Source organism: Canis lupus, chromosome 2, assembly GCF_011100685.1.
Source record: "Canis lupus familiaris isolate Mischka breed German Shepherd chromosome 2, alternate assembly UU_Cfam_GSD_1.0, whole genome shotgun sequence".
Classification (NCBI taxonomy): Eukaryota; Metazoa; Chordata; class Mammalia; order Carnivora; family Canidae; genus Canis; species Canis lupus.
In genome coordinates, this window is record NC_049223.1 from 35,324,516 (window position 1) to 35,346,795 (window position 22,280).

Consider the following 22,280-nt stretch of genomic DNA (forward strand, 5'->3'; position numbering starts at 1 on the left):
ACCTTGACCTCAACAAAACACTATTAGTTTCTCTTCCAATTTCTAAGTTTTGTAACCACCTTAGGAAGACAGACCATTTTAAAGATTCTTATATTACTTGCACAGTTGAACACATATATCACCCATGATATCTCTGTAACCAAGGCAAGGCTGAAGAATGAATCTAAATTATCTAAAAAGTTGTTCGCTTCTCCAATCCCACTTATGTGAGTAAGAGAATACATTCTGGAGCCACACTCTAACAGTTTGAATCCTAGCTCTGCCATTTCATATGGTGTTTGATTATGGGCAGGTTATTTAAACTCTCTGTGCCTCAATTTCTTTAAAAAATGTGGCTAATAAGAGTGCCTACTTCATAGGGTGGTTGGGGGATAAAATGAATTAATATGTGTAAATGCTTATAATATCTAGCATATAGAGGCACCTATGTGTTAATATTATCTAAATTTCACTTGCTTTGGATTGACAAAAGGAATGAAAAGAGATGATTTGCGACACTGTTTCAATGTTAACATATAGAAAGAAGTAAACAAAATATAGTTTGAGTTTTGTTCTGAACACTTTAACTTGAATCTAATTAGAGCTTGGTTATTATAAACAGTTTGCTTTTTGTTTTGCCCAAGATATTTGTTTTCCACTTATATCTAAAATAATATTCTTATCTTTTGCTCTTTTCAGTGTTTTATTATTTTTATTTCACTTAATGGCCCTATATATTGTATCTCCTCTGATTTGCCTTAATATGAAGGAATTCTAAAGTGTATTAATGTTATTATTACTGCCATTGCTATGTCTCTTATAGGAGTTAATAGAACCGGAATCAAAGTAAATTTAACTGAATCATACTTAGCATGTTCTCTGCGAATTCTGTTTATTTTCAGACATGTTAATGGCTGAATGTATGATCTGGCAATAATCTTATATAAATAGAAACACGATCATTAGAGTGGATTAATTTATTTATTCATCTGATATTTGTGAATGACTACTATAATCTAAGCTCTTTCAAAAATATTTTTTCTAATACTTTCTGTCCCTCAGAGTCTAAGATTATTAACTGCCTTTAAAATAATTCATTCAACATGAACTATAAATTATTAAGTAATTAAATAAAATGGCAAGATATTTAAGGAGGGGAAACCCTGTATGTGCAAAGATAAATGGTACTCCACTCAATGTACTAATTGCAACCAAACCTGGTTAACTGAATCTCAGTTAAATTATTATATTGACAATCACAATAGCTGCACACTGCGCTGGAGTTTCATTTTATAAATAAGTCTCTTCTCTTTATGATATATGAATAGACAAGGCCTGAGACCCCTTTGTTCACAGGTTAAAATGCTTTTTAAAATTTTTTATTTATTCATGAGAGAGAGAGAGAGAGAGAGAGGCAGAGACACAGGCAGAGGGAGGAGCAAGCTCCATGCAGGGAGCCTGATGTGGGATTCAATCCCAGGTCTCCAGGATCACGCCCTGGGCTGAAGGCAGCACTAAACCGCTGAGCCATAAAATGCTTTAAAATCAGGGCTTCTGGGATCCCTGGGTGGCGCAGCGGTTTGACGCCTGCCTTTGGCCCAGGGCGCGATCCTGGAGTCCCGGGATCGAATCCCACGTCAGGCTCCCGGTGCATGGAGGCTGCTTCTCCCTCTGCCTGTGTCTCTGCCTCTCTCTCTCTCTCTGTGTGACTATCATAAATAAATTTAAAAAATAAAAAAAAAATCAGGGCTTCTTATTTCCCCCCAAGTCAGCTGGTTGAAGAATATGGTATCTGGTATAAAAAGCATAAAAAGTGGTAAGAAGCAAACTTATTATAAAATATAGGTATCTATCTAACTAAATAAGCTTAAGCTTAAGGCCTTTATCTTAAAAAATTTATATTTACTCACTTAATTTTGTCTATATATTATTCTGATAATAGTCAAGTAATCAAGTCCTATAATCCTTTGAGCTTCAGTTTCCTTATCTGTAAAACTCCTTTGATCTCCTCCCCAGGTCTAAGAATCTGACTCTAATACTGTTTGATTTCCTTCTAAATTTAATGTGGGTTAACACTGTAAAAGGACTCATAACAAAGTGAAATGCTTCTTCATTCAACAATACTACTATTTGTGTAGCAGTATAGGAACACAGAAACTTCCCTTTGAAAAAATAGTCTCCTTGAGACCATGTGATACCAAACACCTTTAAAAACTTTTGTATCATCATAAATTCCTCACATACTTGGGAATAAACAAATATTAACTATTATGAATTATAATTTTATAAGGACTTATCTCACCTGGTTAGATTATGTAAAGGGGAAATGGAGTAAAGTCCCGCTGATTAGAGTGTGGGGGACCAGGTTATCCTCTTGCTTTGTGCCTATAATTAATTACTCTATCTTATGCAATATAATGAAGTAACCTTATAGATTATGCAATTTAATGGAATTAAAAAGTTTGTAAAAGTTCTATGCACTTTTAAAAATAGCTTACATTTGGACACTTCCAAAATATGCTTTGACATGAGAATTTTAATTTCTAAGTCGAGACGCAGGGTGGCGCTGCAGGCTAAGACTGAATCAAGAGCCCTAAAAAGCTCGCGTATTCCTTTGTTGCAAAGAGAAAAAATACACGCATGAAGCTTTGCCAGCCGTGCTGGATTACTAGCGAGTTTGGGCTGCGATACACTAAACGAACTTACGATTAAAGGCAACTTTGTGAGGACTCTACCAAACAAGAAATCAGAATTTAATACCTCCAGTCTTTTTCTGGCTCCCAGGAGGGATTGGATATAAAAGCACCAGGTCTCCAACATGGAGACACCAGAGAGAATTCAACCAAACAGGCAAGTGATGGCCTTTATTTTAATGGTGTTCTTGTCTCAGGCTCGCGGCGAGCCTATTCGTTATTCTGTGATGGAAGAAACAGAGAGTGGCTCCTTTGTAGCCCATCTGACAGAGGATCTGGGCCTGGGGATTGGGGAACTGGCAGCCAGGTCGGCCCGGGTGGTGTCTGACGATGACAAGCAGCGCTTGCAGCTGGACCGTCAGACTGGAGATTTGCTTTTGAGGGAGAAACTAGACAGGGAAGAGCTATGTGGCCCCGTTGAACCGTGTGTACTGCATTTCCAAGTATTTCTAGAAACTCCAGTTCAGTTTTTTGAAGGAGAATTATCAATCCAGGACGTAAATGACCACTCCCCGGTATTCCCGACTAGGGAAATGCTCTTGAAAATACCGGAAAACAGCCCGCCAGGGACTCTCTTTCCGTTGAAATTGGCTCAGGATTTGGATGTGGGCAGCAATGGTCTTCAAAAATACACGATCAGCCCCAATTCTCATTTTCATGTTCTAACCCGAAATCATAGTGAGGGCAAGAAATACCCAGATTTGGTGCAGGACAAAGCACTGGATCGAGAAGAGCAGCCTGAGTTCAGCTTAACCCTCATGGCACTGGATGGTGGGTCTCCACCTAGGTCTGGCACCACTGCAGTGAGAATCCTGATTATGGACGTCAATGACAATGCTCCAGAGTTTGTGCACTCCCCATATGAGGTGCAGGTCTTGGAAAACAGCCCAATAGACTCCCCAGTACTTAGTGTCTCGGCTAGAGATGCAGATGCTGGAAACTTCGGGAGTGTTTCCTATGGCTTGTTCCAAGCATCAGATGAAATTAAGCAAACTTTCTCAATAAATGAAGTCACAGGAGAAATCCGACTGACAAAGAAACTGGATTTTGAACAAATTAAATCTTACCACGTGGAAATTGAGGCTGTTGATGGAGGAGGCCTTTCTGGAAAAGGCACTGTAGTCATATATGTGGTGGATATGAATGACAACGCCCCTGAACTTACCATATCTTCAGTCACCAGCTCTATCCCAGAAAATGCTCCTGAGACTGTAGTGTCTGTCTTCAGAATTCGAGATAGAGACTCTGGAGACAATGGAAAGATGATTTGCTCTATTCCAGAAAATCTGCCTTTCCTTCTGAAACCGACTTTCAAGAATTTCTACACCCTGGTAACAGAGAGCCCCCTCGACAGAGAGAGCCAGGCGGAGTACAACATCACGATCACCGTCAGTGACCTGGGGACCCCCAGGCTGAAGACCCAGCACAACATCACCGTGACGGTCTCCGACGTCAACGACAACGCCCCCGCCTTCAGCCAGACCACCTACACCCTGCGCGTCCGCGAGAACAACAGCCCCGCCCTGCACATCGGCACCGTGAGCGCCACCGACAGAGACGCGGGCGCCAACGCCCAGGTCACCTACTCGCTGCTGCCGCCCCGGGACCCGCACCTGCCGCTCGCCTCGCTGGTGTCCATCAACGCGGACAACGGGCAGCTGTTCGCGCTCAGGTCCCTGGACTACGAGGCGCTGCAGGCCTTCGAGGTCCGCGTGGGCGCGGCCGACCGCGGCTCGCCCGCGCTGAGCAGCCAGGCGCTGGTGCGCGTGCTGGTGCTGGACGACAACGACAACGCGCCCTTCGTGCTGTACCCGCTGCAGAACGGCTCTGCGCCCTGCACCGAGCTGGTGCCGCGGGCGGCCGAGGCGGGCTACCTGGTGACCAAGGTGGTGGCGGTGGACGGCGACTCGGGCCAGAACGCCTGGCTGTCGTTCCAGCTGCTCAAGGCCACGGAGCCCGGGCTGTTCCGCGTGTGGGCGCACAACGGCGAGGTGCGCACGGCCCGGCTGCTGAGCGAGCGCGACGCCGTCAGGCACAGGCTGCTGGTGCTGGTCAAGGACAATGGCGAGCCGCCGCTGTCGGCCAGCGTCACGCTGCACGTGCTGCTGGTGGACGGCTTCTCGCAGCCCTACCTGCCGCTGCCGGACGTGGCGGCGGCCGAGGCCCGGGCCGACCCGCTCACCGTCTACCTGGTCATCGCCTTGGCGTCCGTGTCGTCGCTCTTCCTGTGCTCGGCGCTGGCGTTCGTGGCGGTGCGGCTGTGCAGGAGGAGCGGGGCGGCGTCGGGGGGTGGCTGCGCGGTGCCCGAGGGCCACTTTCCGGGCCACCTGGTGGACGTCAGCGGCGCGGGGACCCTGTCCCAGAGCTACCAGTATGACGTCTGTCTGACCGGAGTCCCTAGAACTGGTGAGTTCAAATTTCTGAAACCGATATTTCCCAACCTCTTGATTGAGGACAGTGAGAGAGAAATTAAAGAAAACTCCAACTGCAGGAATAGCTTCGTATTCAGTTAAAGATTGTATCTGGTCAAGTCAGCCTCTCCTTAATTTTGGTAAACATCTCATTGCCATGCTTTTCTTTTAATAAATTTTGTTGTCTAAATATGTATATCTCTATTCCAAAACTATGCATATCCCTGATTGTGCTAAAATTTCCTCCTTTGATTAATATTCATTGGACTCGCATTTTCAGTTACACTGGTTATGGAGTATGTATATTCTCCATATTTGACCTTTTCTTATGATTAATCTTTCCATAACTATAATTACTCAAGTAGTGTAAGAAAAAACTTTATTTAAATCAACTTCTTAATGTCTTAAAGCTTTTATGTATTCGTGCATTCTATATATTTGTGATGTTTGTCTTTATCTTCGGAGTGTTGGAAATTCTTTTAGCTACCTAGGCCTTGTTGACTGTTCTCCAGGTTATGTCCCCGAAAACCCATGAGCATCTAACTTAACTTAATTGTTTCTCTGAAATTGTACATAAACATGCATTTTGATTAAAATATTAATACGCTAAAATTGTGACTTCCTATTGTGAACACCATACTAGAATTTAAAAAAATTTTTTGATTGTTACTTACCTATCACCTTGTGTGTGTTCCATATATACTAATATTAGATTTTAAAAATTATTCTCATTTATAAGTAATAATTGAGGAGAAAAATCCATAATTTGGCATCATGCTCACTAAACAAACCTAAGTCACTGCTTGGTAAGATCCTTTAAAACAATTTCAGAACCTTAAATAAGCCTTAAATCCTTTCAAAGGATTCAAGATATGAAGGACATCATATACCTCCTTGTCCTTCATTTTGCCCAATAAATAGAAGTTCATGTGTAATTTAATGTATATGTTTCTTTTGGTTTTCTTGCAGCTTCTCTCCATCTTTCGAAAGGGTCAAAGAATTTCTTCTGAGTTTCAGTTATTCTTTTCAGGTCTATTCAAGGTTATTGAGTGATAGGAAATTTTCATTTTAAATTACTTTGCAGGGGATCCCTGGGTGGCGCAGAGGTTTGGCGCCTGCCTTTGGCCCAGGGCGCAATCCTGGAGACCCGGGATCGAATCCCACATCGGGCTCCCGGTGCATGGAGCCTGCTTCTCCCTCTGCCTGTGTCTCCGCCTCTCTCTCTCTCTCTGTAACTATCATAAATAAATAAATAAAAAATTAAATTACTTTGCAGACATAAACATCCTTTATCAACAAAATAATGTTTTATTTTTGATGTCGAAGTTATCTTCTGTTCAATGTACTCTGAGGTATTTAATGTAAGCTTATCAATTCTGCTAAATTTTCATTTATAAGAAATAAGCATTATTTTGTCATTTTGGACAATAAGAATAGAAATAGGAATTAAATAAGAAGTGAACTTATCAGAAGTATAATTGTTTTACATTGTATTCAATAAGCAAAGTCAGCTAATCATGTGGTTTCCAACTAAATTTATATGGATATAAGTGTAAAACCTCTTAGTTGAACTTTTGGCATAATGTGAGCAATTAAAGGGCTTGCTTTTTAATCTAAATATTTATTTTTAATCTGAAGGGTCATCCTACTAGAATTTAATTATTTATACTTATCCCTGAATTACTTTTTTTCTTAAGGGTATAATGACATAAAAAGGAAAATTACTGGTTAAGTTATTCCTGAAACATAACCTTTAGCTTTCATCTAGCCTAAAAATTGAAATGAGAAAGTGAGGGATCCCTGGGTGGCACAGAGGTTTAGCGCCTGCCTTTGACCCAGGGCGTGATCCTGGAGTCCCGGTATTGAATCCGACGTCGGGCTCCCGGTGCATGGAGCCTGCTTCTCCCTCTGCCTATGTCTCTGCTTCTCTCTCTCTCTCTGTGTGACTATCATAAATAAATAAAAATTAAAAAAAAGTTTAAAAAAAAGAAATGAGAAAGTGATAAAAATGAGAACAAAATTAAACACAAGTACATATAGGCATAAATATGGTAGTAAACTTTAATGACTACTCCATTTACTGGCTATTTAAATGAATAGCTTTTATGTATGGTGATGAGAAATGTGATTGAAGTTTTCACAGTATATTTCAACATTATCAAAATCCAAGTTCCCTTTTTTCTGTTTATGTCAGTAAAGTCCAATTTGTATAATTGCCCAAATGAGACTGGCCAAATAAACACCCAGAACCCACCTTTATGAATTTATGTGTAAATCTGTGAATTACTTTTTGTATTATTTTATGGATTACTGTGTGTATTCATAAAGCACAGATCATTCTTTACAATAATGCATGGATCATTCTGTATACCAGACTTTGGTGTAGAATGGATCAACATTTTGAAATTCAATGATTTTCTAAGTAAGATGATTTCAAAGATTTTTTCAGTAGTAAATGTGATCAAATAATATCTGCAGATTGAATACCTTATGAAAAATAGGCCAATTCTATTGTTGCAAAAACAAAAATAAACAATGAAGGCCAAAGATCTTGATAATAATGCTCATTTCAATCCTATGTTTTCTCACATGCTTCTGTTATATGTGCATTTTTCCTGTTTTACTGAGAAATAATTGAAATACATACTGTGTAAATTTAAGGTGTACAGAATGATGCTTTGAATTAAATATATTGTGAAGTGACTACCACACACAATAGGCTCAGCTAATATCCTTCTTATATATATATATATATATCTTTTACAATTTCTTTATTGTTTTTTTGGCCACAGCACATAGTTAGTTGAACATATGCTGTTTGGGGGCAGAAATTTTACTGAAGGCGTTGTATAGGCCCACATCACTTCAAAAACCCCCTCTTCCTTTACTACTGAAAATTACAAAATACAGATTTTAAACAATCTGAGGTTAAAAGTTATGTACTGGGCAGCCCTGGTGGCTCAGTGGTTTAGCGCCGCCTTCAGCCCAGGGCGTGATCCTGGAGACCTGGGATTGAGTCCCATGTCAGGCTCCCTGCATGGAGCCTGCTTCTCCCTCTGCCTATGTCTCTGCCTCTCACTCTTTCTGTGTGTCCCTCATGAATAAATAAATAAAATCTTAAAAAAACAAAATAAAAGTTATGTACTTATTTGGTGGAAGTCTGCTTCTAGGTAGAATGGATGGATTACCTAACAGCAGAAACACACATAAAAACTTATTAAAAGTCAGAAATTATCTGTTTGAAGCAACAGATAGCAGATGATATAATAAGAACTCAAAGAGCCAAGATTTCTTGGAGTTGTGAACTGACTTCTATAGTCAATTTGCCCTGCAGAAGTTTGCTAGCTCTTAGAACAGACAGAAGGCTCCTGCTAGGGCCAGAAAAATGGCTAACTTCAGTAGCCATTGGCAGACTGGAAGATGCAAGCTCATGGCTACTTTTTCCCCTCCAAGACACTTGTCAAATTCAAGGATATTCCAGGGAAGAAAACTAAAAGCCTAAGTAAAACATCTCTGAACAGCAGAGTCAGTTTTGATAGTCTTGATACATGAAGACTAGGGTTTAGAACCTGCCATGGTTAAGAGGCCGTAGAAAATACACTGAGTTCTCAACTGATCATTCTGGAGTGTTAGGTGCTTATCAGGACTGCAAAGCACCTTGACTATACATGGTGCCTATTTGGATTAAGGAAATTTGATTAGACATGACTCTATCAAGTTAATGGAGGAAAAGGTGAACTCTTTGTGGAAGAAGATAATATCACCTAGATCCTGGACAGCTTTTTACATAGATATTCAGCATTCAATAAAAAAACTCCTAAGTACACGTACAAAAAACTGGTTGACACATGAATAAAACCTGGAGAAGATAATAGACAATACAAATGACCCAAAAGAGAAATAGATACTAAAATATACTGACAGTGATGTAAAATAAGTATGACCAATAAGTTACAAATAAGGAATAAAGAAAATAAATAAAAGAGAATTTCACGAGAGAATTGAAATTAAAATGGAAATTAAACAGAACTGAAAAATATAATATCTGAAATTAAAAACTATTTAAATAGTTTATGACTTAGTAGACATAAAGGAACACAGGATTAGTGAAAGCAAGATAGGCCAATATAAAATATCCAAATAGAAGCATAGGAAAAAATGATGAAAAATACAGAAAAGAACATTAGTGACATGTGAGACATAATGAAAAATGAACACACATATGGTTGTAATCTTAAAAGGAGAGGCGATACTAGGAATAAAGAATAAGAAATGTTTGAAGAGATAATGACCAAGAATTTTCCAAAATTTGTGAAAATCCTTTACTATTCAAGATGCTTGAGGAAATCCAATCAAGAGAAATAAAATACAAAGTACATCTAGACATACCATAGGAAAGATGCTGAAGACCAGAGTCAAGGAGATGCTTATATTACCAGAAAATATATCCTTCAAAAATAAGGTTTTCAAACAAATAAAAACCAAGAGAATTAATCACAATCACATCTGCACTAAAAGAAATACTTTCAGTAGAATTCATTGGGCAGAGGGAAAAGTCCTAAAGGAATCAGACTTGCAGCAAGAAATGAAGAGGGTAAATATAGATTAATAGTAACCATACAAGGCAAAAATAGCAGTTTCTTAAAGGATTTAAAATATATACAAAATTTAAATTCATGACAATAATTGAAAACGAAGATGGTATAGATACAGTTAGTGAGGTGTTTTTTTTTTTTAAGATTTTATTTATGTATTCAAGAGAGACAGAGAGAGAGAGAGGCAAAGACACAGGCAGAGGGAGAAGCAGGCTCCATGCAGGGAGTCCAATGTGGGACTCGATCCCAGGTCTCCAGGATCAGGCCCTGGGCTGAAGGCGGCGCTAAACCACTGAGCCACCCGGGCTGCCCAGTGAGGTTTTTTAAATAAAGATATTATTTATTTATTTGAGAGAGAGAGCATGAGAAGTGGGAGGGGCAGAGGGAGAAGCAGACTCCCTGCTGAGTGAGGAGCTCAATGCAGGCTCCCAGGATCTTGACCTGAGCTGAAGGAAGACGCTTAACTGACTGAGCCACTCAGTTGCCCCTGGTTAATGAGTTCTAAGCATTATTATGGAAGTTGTAAAAATTAAAATATTTGTATTAGACTCTTATAGATCAAAGATTCATGTTTAATCTGTAGGATAATTACTACAAGATTAACTAAAAAACTAACTGAAGGAAAATGAAAAATAATAAATGTCTGAATAATCCAAAAAAATGAAAGTTTACGGACAAATAGAAAAAAAAGATGGTAAATATAAATGGAGAATTATCAAATATTACAGTAATTGTGATTAGATTAAGTAATAATCACATTAAGCAACCAAAAATTCTCACACTAGGTTTAAGAAAAGTTCAACTATTGTATATGCTGTCATAATAATGTGTGTTTGTGTGAGATAGAATAAAAAGATTGAGAGCTAAAAAAAATAAGGACACCTGGGTAACTCATTTGGTTAAATGTCTGCCTTCAACTCAGGTCATGATCTCAGGGTCCTGGGATCGAACCACATTGGGCTTTCTGCTTAGTGGCAAGTCTGCTTCTCCCTCTTCCTCTCCCTCTATGATCTCTCTCAAATAAGCAAATAAAGTATTTTTTTCTTTCAAAAATTTTCAGCTTTATTGAGATATATCATTGACATTGTGTAAGTTGAAGGTACACAGTGATGATTTGACACACATAGATGTTGAGAAATAATGACCACAATAAAGTTCCTCAACACGTCCATTATGTTACATAATTTCTGGGATTTTTTTTCTGGTGAGAATATTTAAGTATCTGATACAGTATTAACTGTTGTCACCATGCTGTGCATTGGATCCCCAGGACTCATTCATCTTAAAACTGGAAATTTGTACCCTTTGACCAACATCTCCCCATTTATCCACCTCATTCTACTCTCTGTTTCTACTTTTTCAGCTTCAACATATAAGAGATACCGTACAGTTCTTGTCTTATTTATCTCACTTAGCATGATGCCCTCAAAATCCATCCACATTGTCACAAATGTCAGAGTCTCCTTCTTTATCATGGCTGAATAATATTCTCTTGTATACCATATCTTTAATTTAAAAATATTTTATTTATTTATTCATGAGAGACACAGAGAGAGGCAGAGACACAGGCAGAGGGAGAAGCAGGCTCCTTTTAGGGAGCCTAAAGTGGGACTCCATCCCAGGACCCTGGGATCATAACCTGAGCCAAAGGCAGATGCTCAACCACTGAGCCACCCAGGTGTGTCTCTAAAATAGAGAAAGCACAGAGAAAGGAATTGATATTGGTACAAAAATATCCCGTTGGAAAGAAAGGGAAGATGGAGATCCCAGTGTCAGTGCTGGGGAAATGGTTTGAGGGCAGGATTTTTAGGTTTCAGGTTGTGTTGATTAAATAAAATCTTAAAAAAAAGAAAGTTAAAAAAACAGGAAAAGATAAACCAAAATAAACCTAGTGTAGCTGTACTCATATAGAACGAAGGAAACCTTGAGGAAAGATGCATTATAGGCAGAGAAAAAGAGATGTTTCATAATGATAAAGAAGTAAATCTACCAGCATTTTGTCAGTTCTAAGACTGAATATATGCCCATATGATACAAAATACTTAAGTTAAACTGAGAGAATATAAATAGATAAATCCAATCATAGTAGACTTACTATAACTCATGATTCCTGATAGAATAAGAAGACATATATACACAAACATACAAACACCAAGAATATTAAAAATCTGAGCAACACAATAATCATATTGGAATAGTGACATACACAGCACACTGGAGAATACACATTATTTTTATGTGCATATGAACTATATCAAAATTATCCATATTCTAGGTAAAAAACAAGCCTCAAAAATTTTAAAAGAATTGAAATGACTCAGAGTATGCTTTTTGACAGTGGAATTTAGACAGAATTAAAAATATAACAAGGAGGCACCTTGATGGCTCAGTCAGTTAAGTGTCCAAGTCTTGATCTCAGCTCAGGTCTTTTTCTCACAGTGGTGAGTTCAAGCCCTGTGTTGGGCTCCACACTGGATGTGGAGCCTACTTGAAGTAAAGTGAAATGAAATTAAAAATAAAAATATAAAAAAATAGCAAGAAATCCCCAAATACTACAAAAGGAAATAATATAATACATGGGTCAAAGAAAATATCATAGCAGAAATTTCCATATATTTTGAACTGGGTAAAAATTAAGATTTGCTACATAAAAACAGGACTTAGAAGGAAATTTTAAAACTTTAAATCTACATGTTAAGAAAGATTAAAAATAAATAATCCAAGATTCCTCTGAAGAAGCTAGAAAAAGAACAAATCAAATACAAATAAAGAAGGAAAAAACATATATATAAACAAATAGATGACAAAAACAATACAGAAAATCAGTAAAATTAAAAGTTGCCTCTTTGTAATGATTCATAAAAATGAAAAATTCATAATGTGGTGCCTGGGTGGCTCATTTGGTTAAGGATCAGATTCTTGGTTTTGGTTCAGGTCATGATCTCAGGGTCCTGGGATCCAGCTTCACCACATCAGGCTTGTGCTTAGCCCCAAGTCTGCTTCAGATTCTTTCTCTCTCTCTCTCTCCCTCCCCACTACAACTGCCCTCTCTCTATCTCTCTCTCAAATAAATATATAAACTCTTTAAAAGAAAACCTCTTAGTAAAGCTAATCAAGAAGGAAAAAAACACCAATTACCAATATCAAGAATAAAAAAGGAACATCACTACCAATCCCACATATATTAAAAAAATAAAAAGGGATATGATAAACAACCTTGTGCCAATAAATCTGACAATTTATGTAAAATGGAAAACATCTTTGAAAAACACAATATACTAAAACTGAAGGAAGAAGAAATATAAAATCTGATTAGGCATATCTATTAAGTAAATTAAACTTGTTATTAAAGAAACCTTGCCACTCCAATACACACTAGTGAATTCTTCCAAAATACTTATAGAAAAACTAACACCAGTTTTTGCAGACTCTTTCAGACAATAGAAAAATAGGAAATATTTCCCAAATCATTTGGGTGCCAGCATAACTTCAATGGGTTATGACATCCAAACCTGAGTAAGACATTATGAGAGGAAAAGCACAGGACTATCTCTTTTATAAACACAGATGGGAAAACTCTAAACAAAGCATTGGCAAATAAAATTCAGAAATATATAAAAAGGAAATAGTAGATTATGAGAAAAATGTGTTAAAGATGCAAATCCAGTTTAATATTTGAAAATTAAAATAATCACATGAACAGATAAAGAAAAAAATAATATGATAATCTCAATGGATACAAAAAAAGTCTTTTAATGAAATTCAGCACATGTTCATAGTAAAGTATTTAGCAAACTGAAGATAGAAGGGAACATTCAGACTGTATTTTAAAACCCACAGGAAGGCAGCCCAGGTGGCTCAGTGGTTTAGCACCGCCTTCAGCCCAGGGCCTGATCCTGGAGACCTGGGATCCAGTCCCACATCGGGCTCCCCGCATGGAACCTGCTTCTCCCTTTGCCTGTGTCTCTGCCTCTCTCTCTGTCTCTCTTGAATAAATAAAATATTTAAAAATAAATAAATAAAATAAAACCCACAGGAAAAATTATCTTTAACAGTAAATTATTGAAGTGTCCCTTAGTTATCAAGAATAAGACAAGGATGCCTGCTTTTGCTATTTCACTTCAGTATTATACCATAGGTCCTAACCAGTGAAATAAGGTAAAGAAAAAATAAAAGGAGAGATTGAAATTGAGAGGGATATTTCAATGATTGAAAGGGGAGAAAGAAAATGTCTCTTTTTAAATGATATGCTTGTATATAAAAAAAAGTCATAAAGAATCTATTGACAATTAGGATTAATAAATGAAATCAGCAGTTCCACTGGATATAAGGTAGCATACAGATATAAATTGTATTTTCAATAACAATAAAAATAATAAAATGTAAGATTTTGAATATCATTTACAATAGTTTTTAAAATCAAATATCTGGAAACAAATCTAACAATATGTGTAAGACATACTGAAAAACTAAAATATTGAGACAAGTTAAAAATCTAAAATAGAGGCATATATAACTTTCAGTAGTTGGAAGACTCAGTGTTGGGAATATGTCAGTTCTCCGATTGACTTACCTCACTCAGCATAATACCCTCCAGTTCCATCCTCGTCAAAGCAAATGGTAAGTATTCGTCATATCTAATGGCTGAGTAATATTCCATTGCATATATATATATATACCACATCTTCTTTATCCACTCATCTTTCGATGGACACTGAGGCTCCTTCCACAGTTTGGCACTTGTGGACATTGCTACTATAAACATTGGGGTGCAGGTGTCCTGGCTTTTTGCTGCATCTGTATCTTTGGGGTAAATCCCCAGTAGTGAAATTGCTGGGAGTGCAATTGCTGGGTCTTAGGGTAGCTCTATTTTTAATTCTTTGAGGAACCTCCACACAGTTTTCCAGAGTTATGGTACCAGTTCACATTACCACCAATGGTGCAAGAGGGTTCCCCTTTCTCCACATCCTCTCCAACATTTGTTGTTTCCTGTCTTGTTAGTTTTCACCATTCTCCATGTCATTTCTTTCCAATCAATCTATAGATGGAATAAAATCCTAAGCAAAATTTCAGCAGATTTCTTTGTGAAAATCTACAAGCCAAATCTAAAGTCTATATAGAAATACAAAGGAACAATACAAACCCAAACCATCTTGAAGAAAATGAATAAAAGTGAAGGACTTCTTTCTGTGCTGGCGCTCATGGTGGTGGCAGCAGGTGGCGCTCTCAACAAGCAGAGCGACTGGACCTGTACTTACCGCAGAAATACTCCATTAGCAACCATATCATCTGTGCGGACAACCACGCGTCCACCCAGATGAACGTGGGGGGAGATAGAGTAGGTGAGAAGCAGGTTCAACAGCCAGTTTAGCACCTACTTTAGCTGTGGGGCCATTCACAAGTTGAGTGAGTCAGATGCTCCATCCTCAGACTCGCCAAGCCAACATCATTTCAACCAACTGACCAGAGAGGATCAGGATATAGGGTATTTGTCATACATAAATAGTAACTCCCCCCCCCCAAAGGACTTACCTATCATATAGTAAAGCCTATTATAAAGATACAGTTATGGGGATCCCTGGGTGGCTCAGCAGTTTAGTGCCTGCCTTTGGCTCAGGGTGTGATCCTGGAGACCCCGGATCAAGTCCCACGTCAGGCTCCCTGCCTGAAGCCTGCTTCTCCCTCTGCCTGTGTCTCTGCCTCTCTCTCTGTGTGTCTCTCATGAATAAATAAATAAAATCTTAAAAAATAAAGATACAGTTATTAAGACAATATGATATTGCAGGATAAACGAAGAGAAAAATTAAGAGAAGAGTCTTAAAAGACTGACTTATAACAAAAATGACACCTCAGAAATGATGAGGAATGGATCTTCTTTGCAATAGATAGTGCAAAGTCATTTGGATATTTTTATGAAAAAATAAGGTAACCCTAACCCCATTCATATGAAAGAAAATCAAATTCAGGAAGACTAAAGCTCTAAATATGAAAAGTAAAGGAACTGATTTTTTAAAAATTCAAGAATATTTTCACATGGGATGTATGCGAAGTTTTAAAGGGAACACACGTCCCAACAATAAATGAAAAATATTGATAAATTAGACCAAAAATAAGTTTTGTTCATCAAAGATAGCCCAAGAGAGCTGAAATCCAAGCCATAGGATGGGAGAAGATATTTTCAATAAATACTTATGAAAAAGTACTTATACTCAGCATATATAAGGAACTTCTAAAGATTTATAAGAAAAAAAGGTAAATGCTGTAAATAGACAAAAGACAAGCAACTTCACAAGAATGTACCCTAATGGCCATTAAACGTGTTTTAAAAAGTGTTCAATTTAATAAGGGAGATGCTAATTAAAGTTACAATATACAGTCACCACACAGTCATCAGAGTGGTTAAAATTAAAAGACAATATCAAATGTTGACAAGGACATGGAGCAACTAGAACTGTCATTCTTTACTGGTTTCAGTAAAACCACATTTGTAAACTTTTGCAGTATCTTCTAAGCTAAATATATGTGCACATTTTTGCATTCAGAAGTCTAACTCCTAGGAATATATTCAACATAAATGCTCACATAGATACCAAAAGACATGTACAAGAATTTTCATAGTAGCATTATCTAAAATATCCCCAATATGAATCAACTGGAGAATAGATAAATAGTAGTACAGTCATACAATAGAATAATATAAAGCACTGAGAATAAAATAAATCAGGAAAAGATATAATAGATGAATTTAAAAAGCATAATGTTGAGTCAAAGGAGCCAGCATAAAAGAGAAATACTACATACATCCATCTGTATAACAGTTAAAAAAAAGAGAAAAATCTGTGATAATAGAAGTCAGAAGCATGCTTACCATTAGTGGGGAGGGTAATTTCCAGACAAAAATAGATGGTAGCTTCTTAGGGTTTTGGTAACATTTTAGTTTTAATTTAGTTTCCACTTAATAGGAGTGTGTTCACTTCCTGAAAATGTAGTGAATTTACACTTATAATTTGTACCCTTTTCTGATATTTTATATTTAAAAATGAAAATAACTTTTGTAAACTTGTAAACTTTTGTGAACATCAGTTATCACTTATTTCTTGAATGTAATCAAATAAGAAACCCACAAGAGGAAGTTTCTCTTTTTTTAAATTTTTAAATGATAGTCACAGAGAGAGAGAGGCAGAGACATAGGCAGAGGGAGAAGCAGGCTCCATGCACCGGGAGCCTGATGTAGGATTCGATCCCGGGTCTCCAGGATCGCGCCCTGGGCCAAAGGCAGGCGCCAAACCGCTGTGCCACCCAGGGATCCCCAGGAGTTTCTTTTCAAGATGTATTTTATGAGGAGCACTAATACATCATTTTTGCTTGTTCTGAAAAGTATTGTTTCACATTAAGTTAACTCAACAAATATTTATTTAGAAATTCCAATATCTGGGATCCCTGGGTGGCGTAGCGGTTTGGCGCCTGCCTTTGGCCCAGGGCGCGATCCTGGAGACCCGGGATCGAATCCCACGTCGGGCTCCCCGTGCATGGAGCCTGCTTCTCTGCCTTTGTCTCTGCCCCCCTCTCTCTCTCTCTCTCTGTGTGACTATCATAAATAAATACATAAATAAAAATAAAAAATAGAAATTCCAATATCTAAGAATTGGAGACACTATCAGGTGCACTTCTGTGATTAATGAGAACTTTGATTCCATACCAGTCACAATTTGGAACGAAATGGCAAATACAATGTGCCATAGTGAATAAGGACGCCTGGTGGCGCTGCAGGCTAGCAGTCTGAACGAAAGGCTCCGTGGCTCTCCGCGACGCCATTAAGCTGGGAATCAGAACAATGAGCGCTTCCTAGAAAAAGGAGGCATTTTAGGTAAGATCTAGGGGCAGATATCTTCAGAGAAGACATCATTCTAGGCAAGTCAGTCAGAAATATCTAAATCGAGGTTATTTAACCAAATCATCTGGGTTGATTGCATACAGACTTGAAGAAACTGCATCTTCTTGAATTGGGTCTGAGCAATGGAGACTGCGCTAACAAAAACGCCACAGAAAAGGCAAGTTATCTTTCTTGCTATATTGTTGCTTTTGTGGGAGGCTGGCTCTGACGCAATTAGGTATTCCATGCCAGAAGAAACAGAAAGTGGCTCCTTTGTGGCCAACCTGGCAAAAGACCTGGGGCTCAGGGTGGGGGAACTGACTACTCGGGGCGCGCGAATCCATTACAAAGGAAACAGACAGCTCTTGCAGCTGGATATGGAAACCGGGAATTTACTGCTATATGAAAAACTAGACCGGGAGGTTCTGTGCGCGGCGACCGATCCCTGTATACTGTATTTCCAGTTATTACTGGAAAACCCGGTGCAGTTTTTTCAGGCTGATCTGCAGCTTACAGATATAAATGACCATTCCCCAGAGTTCCTAGACAAGGAAATGCTTCTAAAAATCCCAGAGATCGTTCAGCCAGGGACCATATTTCCTTTGAAAATAGCTCAGGACTTAGACATAGGTATCAATACTGTGCAGAACTACACAATCAGCTCAAATTCCCATTTTCACGTTGTCACTCGTAATCGCGGAGATGGCAGAAAATACCCAGAGCTCCTGCTGGACAAAGCGCTGGATCGGGAGGAGCAGTCTGAGTTCAGGTTAACCCTCACGGCGCTGGATGGTGGGGCTCCGCCCAGGTCTGGGACCACGGCAGTCCGCATTGAAGTCGTGGACATCAATGATAATGCCCCTGAGTTCTTACAGTCGCTCTATGAGGTACAGATCCCCGAGAACAGCCCCCTAAACTCCTTGGTTGTCGCTGTCTCTGCCCAAGATTTAGATGAAGGAGCATATGGGAATGTTGTCTACACTCTATTCCAAGGCGATGAAGTTACTCAACCATTTGTAATAGATGAAATTACAGGAGAAATTCGTCTGACAAAGGCATTGGATTTTGAGGCAACTCGACACTATAATGTGGAAATTGCAGGCACGGACGGCGGGGGTCTTTCAGGAAAATGCACCGTAGCTATAGAGGTTGTGGATGTGAATGACAACGCCCCTGAACTTACCATGTCTACGCTTGCGAGCTCTACCCCAGAAAACTCACCAGAGACTGTAGTGGCTGTTTTCAGTGTTTCTGATCCAGACTCTGGAGACAATGGTAGGATGGTTTGCTCCATCCAGAACGATCTCCCCTTTCTCCTGAAACCCACATTCAAGAACTTTTACACCCTAGTTACGGAGAGACCATTGGACAGAGAGAGCCAGGCGGAGTACAACATCACGATCACCGTCAGTGACCTGGGGACCCCCAGGCTGAAAACCCAGCACAACATCACCGTGACGGTCTCCGACGTCAACGACAACGCCCCCGCCTTCAGCCAGACCACCTACACCCTGCGCGTCCGCGAGAACAACAGCCCCGCCCTGCACATCGGCACCGTGAGCGCCACCGACAGAGACGCGGGCGCCAACGCCCAGGTCACCTACTCGCTGCTGCCGCCCCGGGACCCGCACCTGCCGCTCGCCTCGCTGGTGTCCATCAACGCGGACAACGGGCAGCTGTTCGCGCTCAGGTCCCTGGACTACGAGGCGCTGCAGGCCTTCGAGGTCCGCGTGGGCGCGGCCGACCGCGGCTCGCCCGCGCTGAGCAGCCAGGCGCTGGTGCGCGTGCTGGTGCTGGACGACAACGACAACGCGCCCTTCGTGCTGTACCCGCTGCAGAACGGCTCTGCGCCCTGCACCGAGCTGGTGCCGCGGGCGGCCGAGGCGGGCTACCTGGTGACCAAGGTGGTGGCGGTGGACGGCGACTCGGGCCAGAACGCCTGGCTGTCGTTCCAGCTGCTCAAGGCCACGGAGCCCGGGCTGTTCGGCGTGTGGGCGCACAACGGCGAGGTGCGCACGGCCCGGCTGCTGAGCGAGCGCGACGCCGTCAGGCACAGGCTGCTGGTGCTGGTCAAGGACAATGGCGAGCCGCCGCTGTCGGCCAGCGTCACGCTGCACGTGCTGCTGGTGGACGGCTTCTCGCAGCCCTACCTGCCGCTGCCGGACGTGGCGGCGGCCGAGGCCCGGGCCGACCCGCTCACCGTCTACCTGGTCATCGCCTTGGCGTCCGTGTCGTCGCTCTTCCTGTGCTCGGCGCTGGCGTTCGTGGCGGTGCGGCTGTGCAGGAGGAGCGGGGCGGCGTCGGGGGGTGGCTGCGCGGTGCCCGAGGGCCACTTTCCGGGCCACCTGGTGGACGTCAGCGGCGCGGGGACCCTGTCCCAGAGCTACCGGTACGAGGTGTGTCTGGCGGGAGGGACTGGGACCAGCGAGTTCAAATTCTTGAAGCCTGTTATTCCCAAATTTTCACCCCATGGCTCTGGCGAAGAAATAGAGGAAAGCACCACCTTCCGGAATAGTTTTGGATTCAATTAGAGATCAGTCATAATGCCGTGAGTTTTGTCATTTATCTCTAATTTCCCCCCAAAGACCAAGTTTGAGAGCGTCATGGAGAAAAACCCCACCTCCAGGTATGATGTCTTTTTCGTAGTGAATTTTCCTTTGAACTTCATCTTGTACAGTTTTGGAAAACTGAATTCTATGTCATTGCATTTATTTATACAGTGCCACCCAAATCTACGCATGCAGTTTTTTTCTGAATTGTTTGCTCCTGATGGTATTTGTCAGGATGAACTATTTTAATGAAATCAGATCTTGTTTTTCTCTGTATTCTATCCATTGTTTCATTACACTCTAATGTTTTTGATGCCAAATAGCCAAAATAAAAATGTTTTAACATAATTTTGTTTTCAAAGAAATACATGCACATGATAACAAATGTAATGTGTGAGAAAATCTGATAAAAAGCAACAGTATTCTGGGGATCTTGGTGGCTCCATTGGTTAAGCTTCCGACTGTTGATTTTGGCCCAGGTCTTGATCTCAGGGTTGGGATCTGCCTGTGTAGGGATCTGTGCTCACTGGGAAGACTGCTTGAGATTCTCTCTCTCCCTTTCTCTCTGCCCCGTTCCCGCTCTCTCTCTTAAATAAATGAATCTTTTTTAAAAGCAACGATCTTTTATCTACTCTTCTTTTCTAGCTCTGATTCACACTGGCAAACATTTTAAAAAACATTTTATTACAGAATTATACATACAGAGAAGGGAAAAAATCCTACTATCAGCTCAGTGTGTTTTCAGAAAGTGAACATACTTGGTACCAGTATCATGATGAAGAAATGAAACATTGCTAGCATTTCAGGTGCCACACAAATTACTCCTTAAAGTCACTACCAGCCCAAGTATAACAAACATCCTGACTTTCAGTACTATGTTTTAGGTTTTGCTTGTTTTGAATTAACATAAATAGGATAGTAGAATATGAACTGTTTTGTGTCTGGCTTCTTTCACTCAACATTATGTTGATGAAGTTTGCGATATTGCTTTTATTTTTAGTTTTGTTCTCGTTGCTGTATAGTATTCCACTGTATGAATATTTCACAATATTCTGTTTGAATAATTCTGCTTTGAACATTCTCATACATGTCCTTTGTCAAACATGCATATGCCTTTCTGTTGGTATATACCTATGGATGGAATTGCTGCTTACCTACTAAGCACATGGTTACTTTTAGTAGATACTTCCAAATAGGTTTCCAAAATGGTTTGTACCAATTTACACTGCTATCAGTATGGTCTGGATGTACCAGTTCCTCCATATTTTTGCCAACCCTTGGTGTTGTTTTTCACTTTATCCTTTCGGAAAGAACTTTAAAACATTTTATTTCTAGTTCCTTTTCTACTCATTTCTTTATTACTGAAGAATATGCTTGTAATTTTTCATAAACTTTAAACAATTTCCTCAATTTATTGCTACTGTTGTTTAGTACTCAGCACACTTAAAACTTCTCATCCATCCTTTACATATAGTACTATTTTCCAGTACTTCCCTGCACAAACTGAAACCCTTATTTATTATTCCACTAACATTTATTGTCCCACTAACATTCCTTTGCATTTACCTGTATAACAGAATAGAATGCAATTCTTATTTTTTTCTCTTACCTCTTTCTCCCTTACACTTTCAGACCTCTATCAAATTAACTTTTACTTTTATAGTCATGGTTGATGACATTTTTTACTCTATGACCACATGTAAGAATTCCCCCTCTTGTCTGTAGATCAGTTTTAGAACCTGACAATCAATATTAAAATTTCACCTTTAGTGACCATATAAATTATGAATGCCTTGCAGCCAAAGATCACCAGGAACACAGAACAAAGTTGGGTTTATTGACTTGTAATGAGGGAGACTGCACATCCTGGGAAACCATGGGTCACCTTAGTAATAGTGCCTTAAAAAGGAACTATAGGTTTTGGGCTTGTGATAGGTGATTTAGCATAGGGTGCAAGGAAGTAGCCCTGGATTGGATGCTTTCAGTGAACAGGAGTATTCTATTATAGGGTCTTTTGTTGAATTTTATTTAGGAGATGACAAGAACAAAGTGAAGTTAAAGCTGTAATTGTTTTTTTAAAAACCAGCATTCACTTCTAATAAGCCAGGGCAGAGGACTCTGATCTTCTTTTTTTTTTACAATGTTCTTATTTTTGTCACTACTTATGCATTATTATGATA

The 22,280-nt window shown here is 39.8% G+C and overlaps 2 protein-coding genes across 3 annotated transcripts; both read left to right on the plus strand.

Annotated features, from left to right (window-relative positions):
- Window positions 1-1,651: 1,651 nt before the first annotated feature.
- On the plus strand, window positions 1,652-7,743 carry LOC100855970 (protocadherin beta-4). Its single transcript, XM_038530380.1, has one exon. It carries the CDS (start codon window positions 2,798-2,800, stop codon window positions 5,183-5,185), a length of 2,388 nt encoding a protein of 795 aa, XP_038386308.1. The 5' UTR covers window positions 1,652-2,797; the 3' UTR covers window positions 5,186-7,743.
- Window positions 4,988-20,717, plus strand: LOC487172 (protocadherin beta-5). Of its 2 annotated transcripts, none has more exons than XM_038530382.1 (2): window positions 4,988-5,078; window positions 17,656-20,717. In XM_038530382.1, exon 2 carries the CDS (start codon window positions 17,695-17,697, stop codon window positions 20,080-20,082), a length of 2,388 nt encoding a protein of 795 aa, XP_038386310.1. In that variant the 5' UTR covers window positions 4,988-5,078; window positions 17,656-17,694; the 3' UTR covers window positions 20,083-20,717. The 2 variants fall into 2 exon arrangements, with proteins under 2 accessions (XP_038386310.1, XP_038386309.1); XM_038530381.1 differs by lacking the exon at window positions 4,988-5,078 and adding an exon at window positions 17,335-17,545.
- Window positions 20,718-22,280: the final 1,563 nt, after the last annotated feature.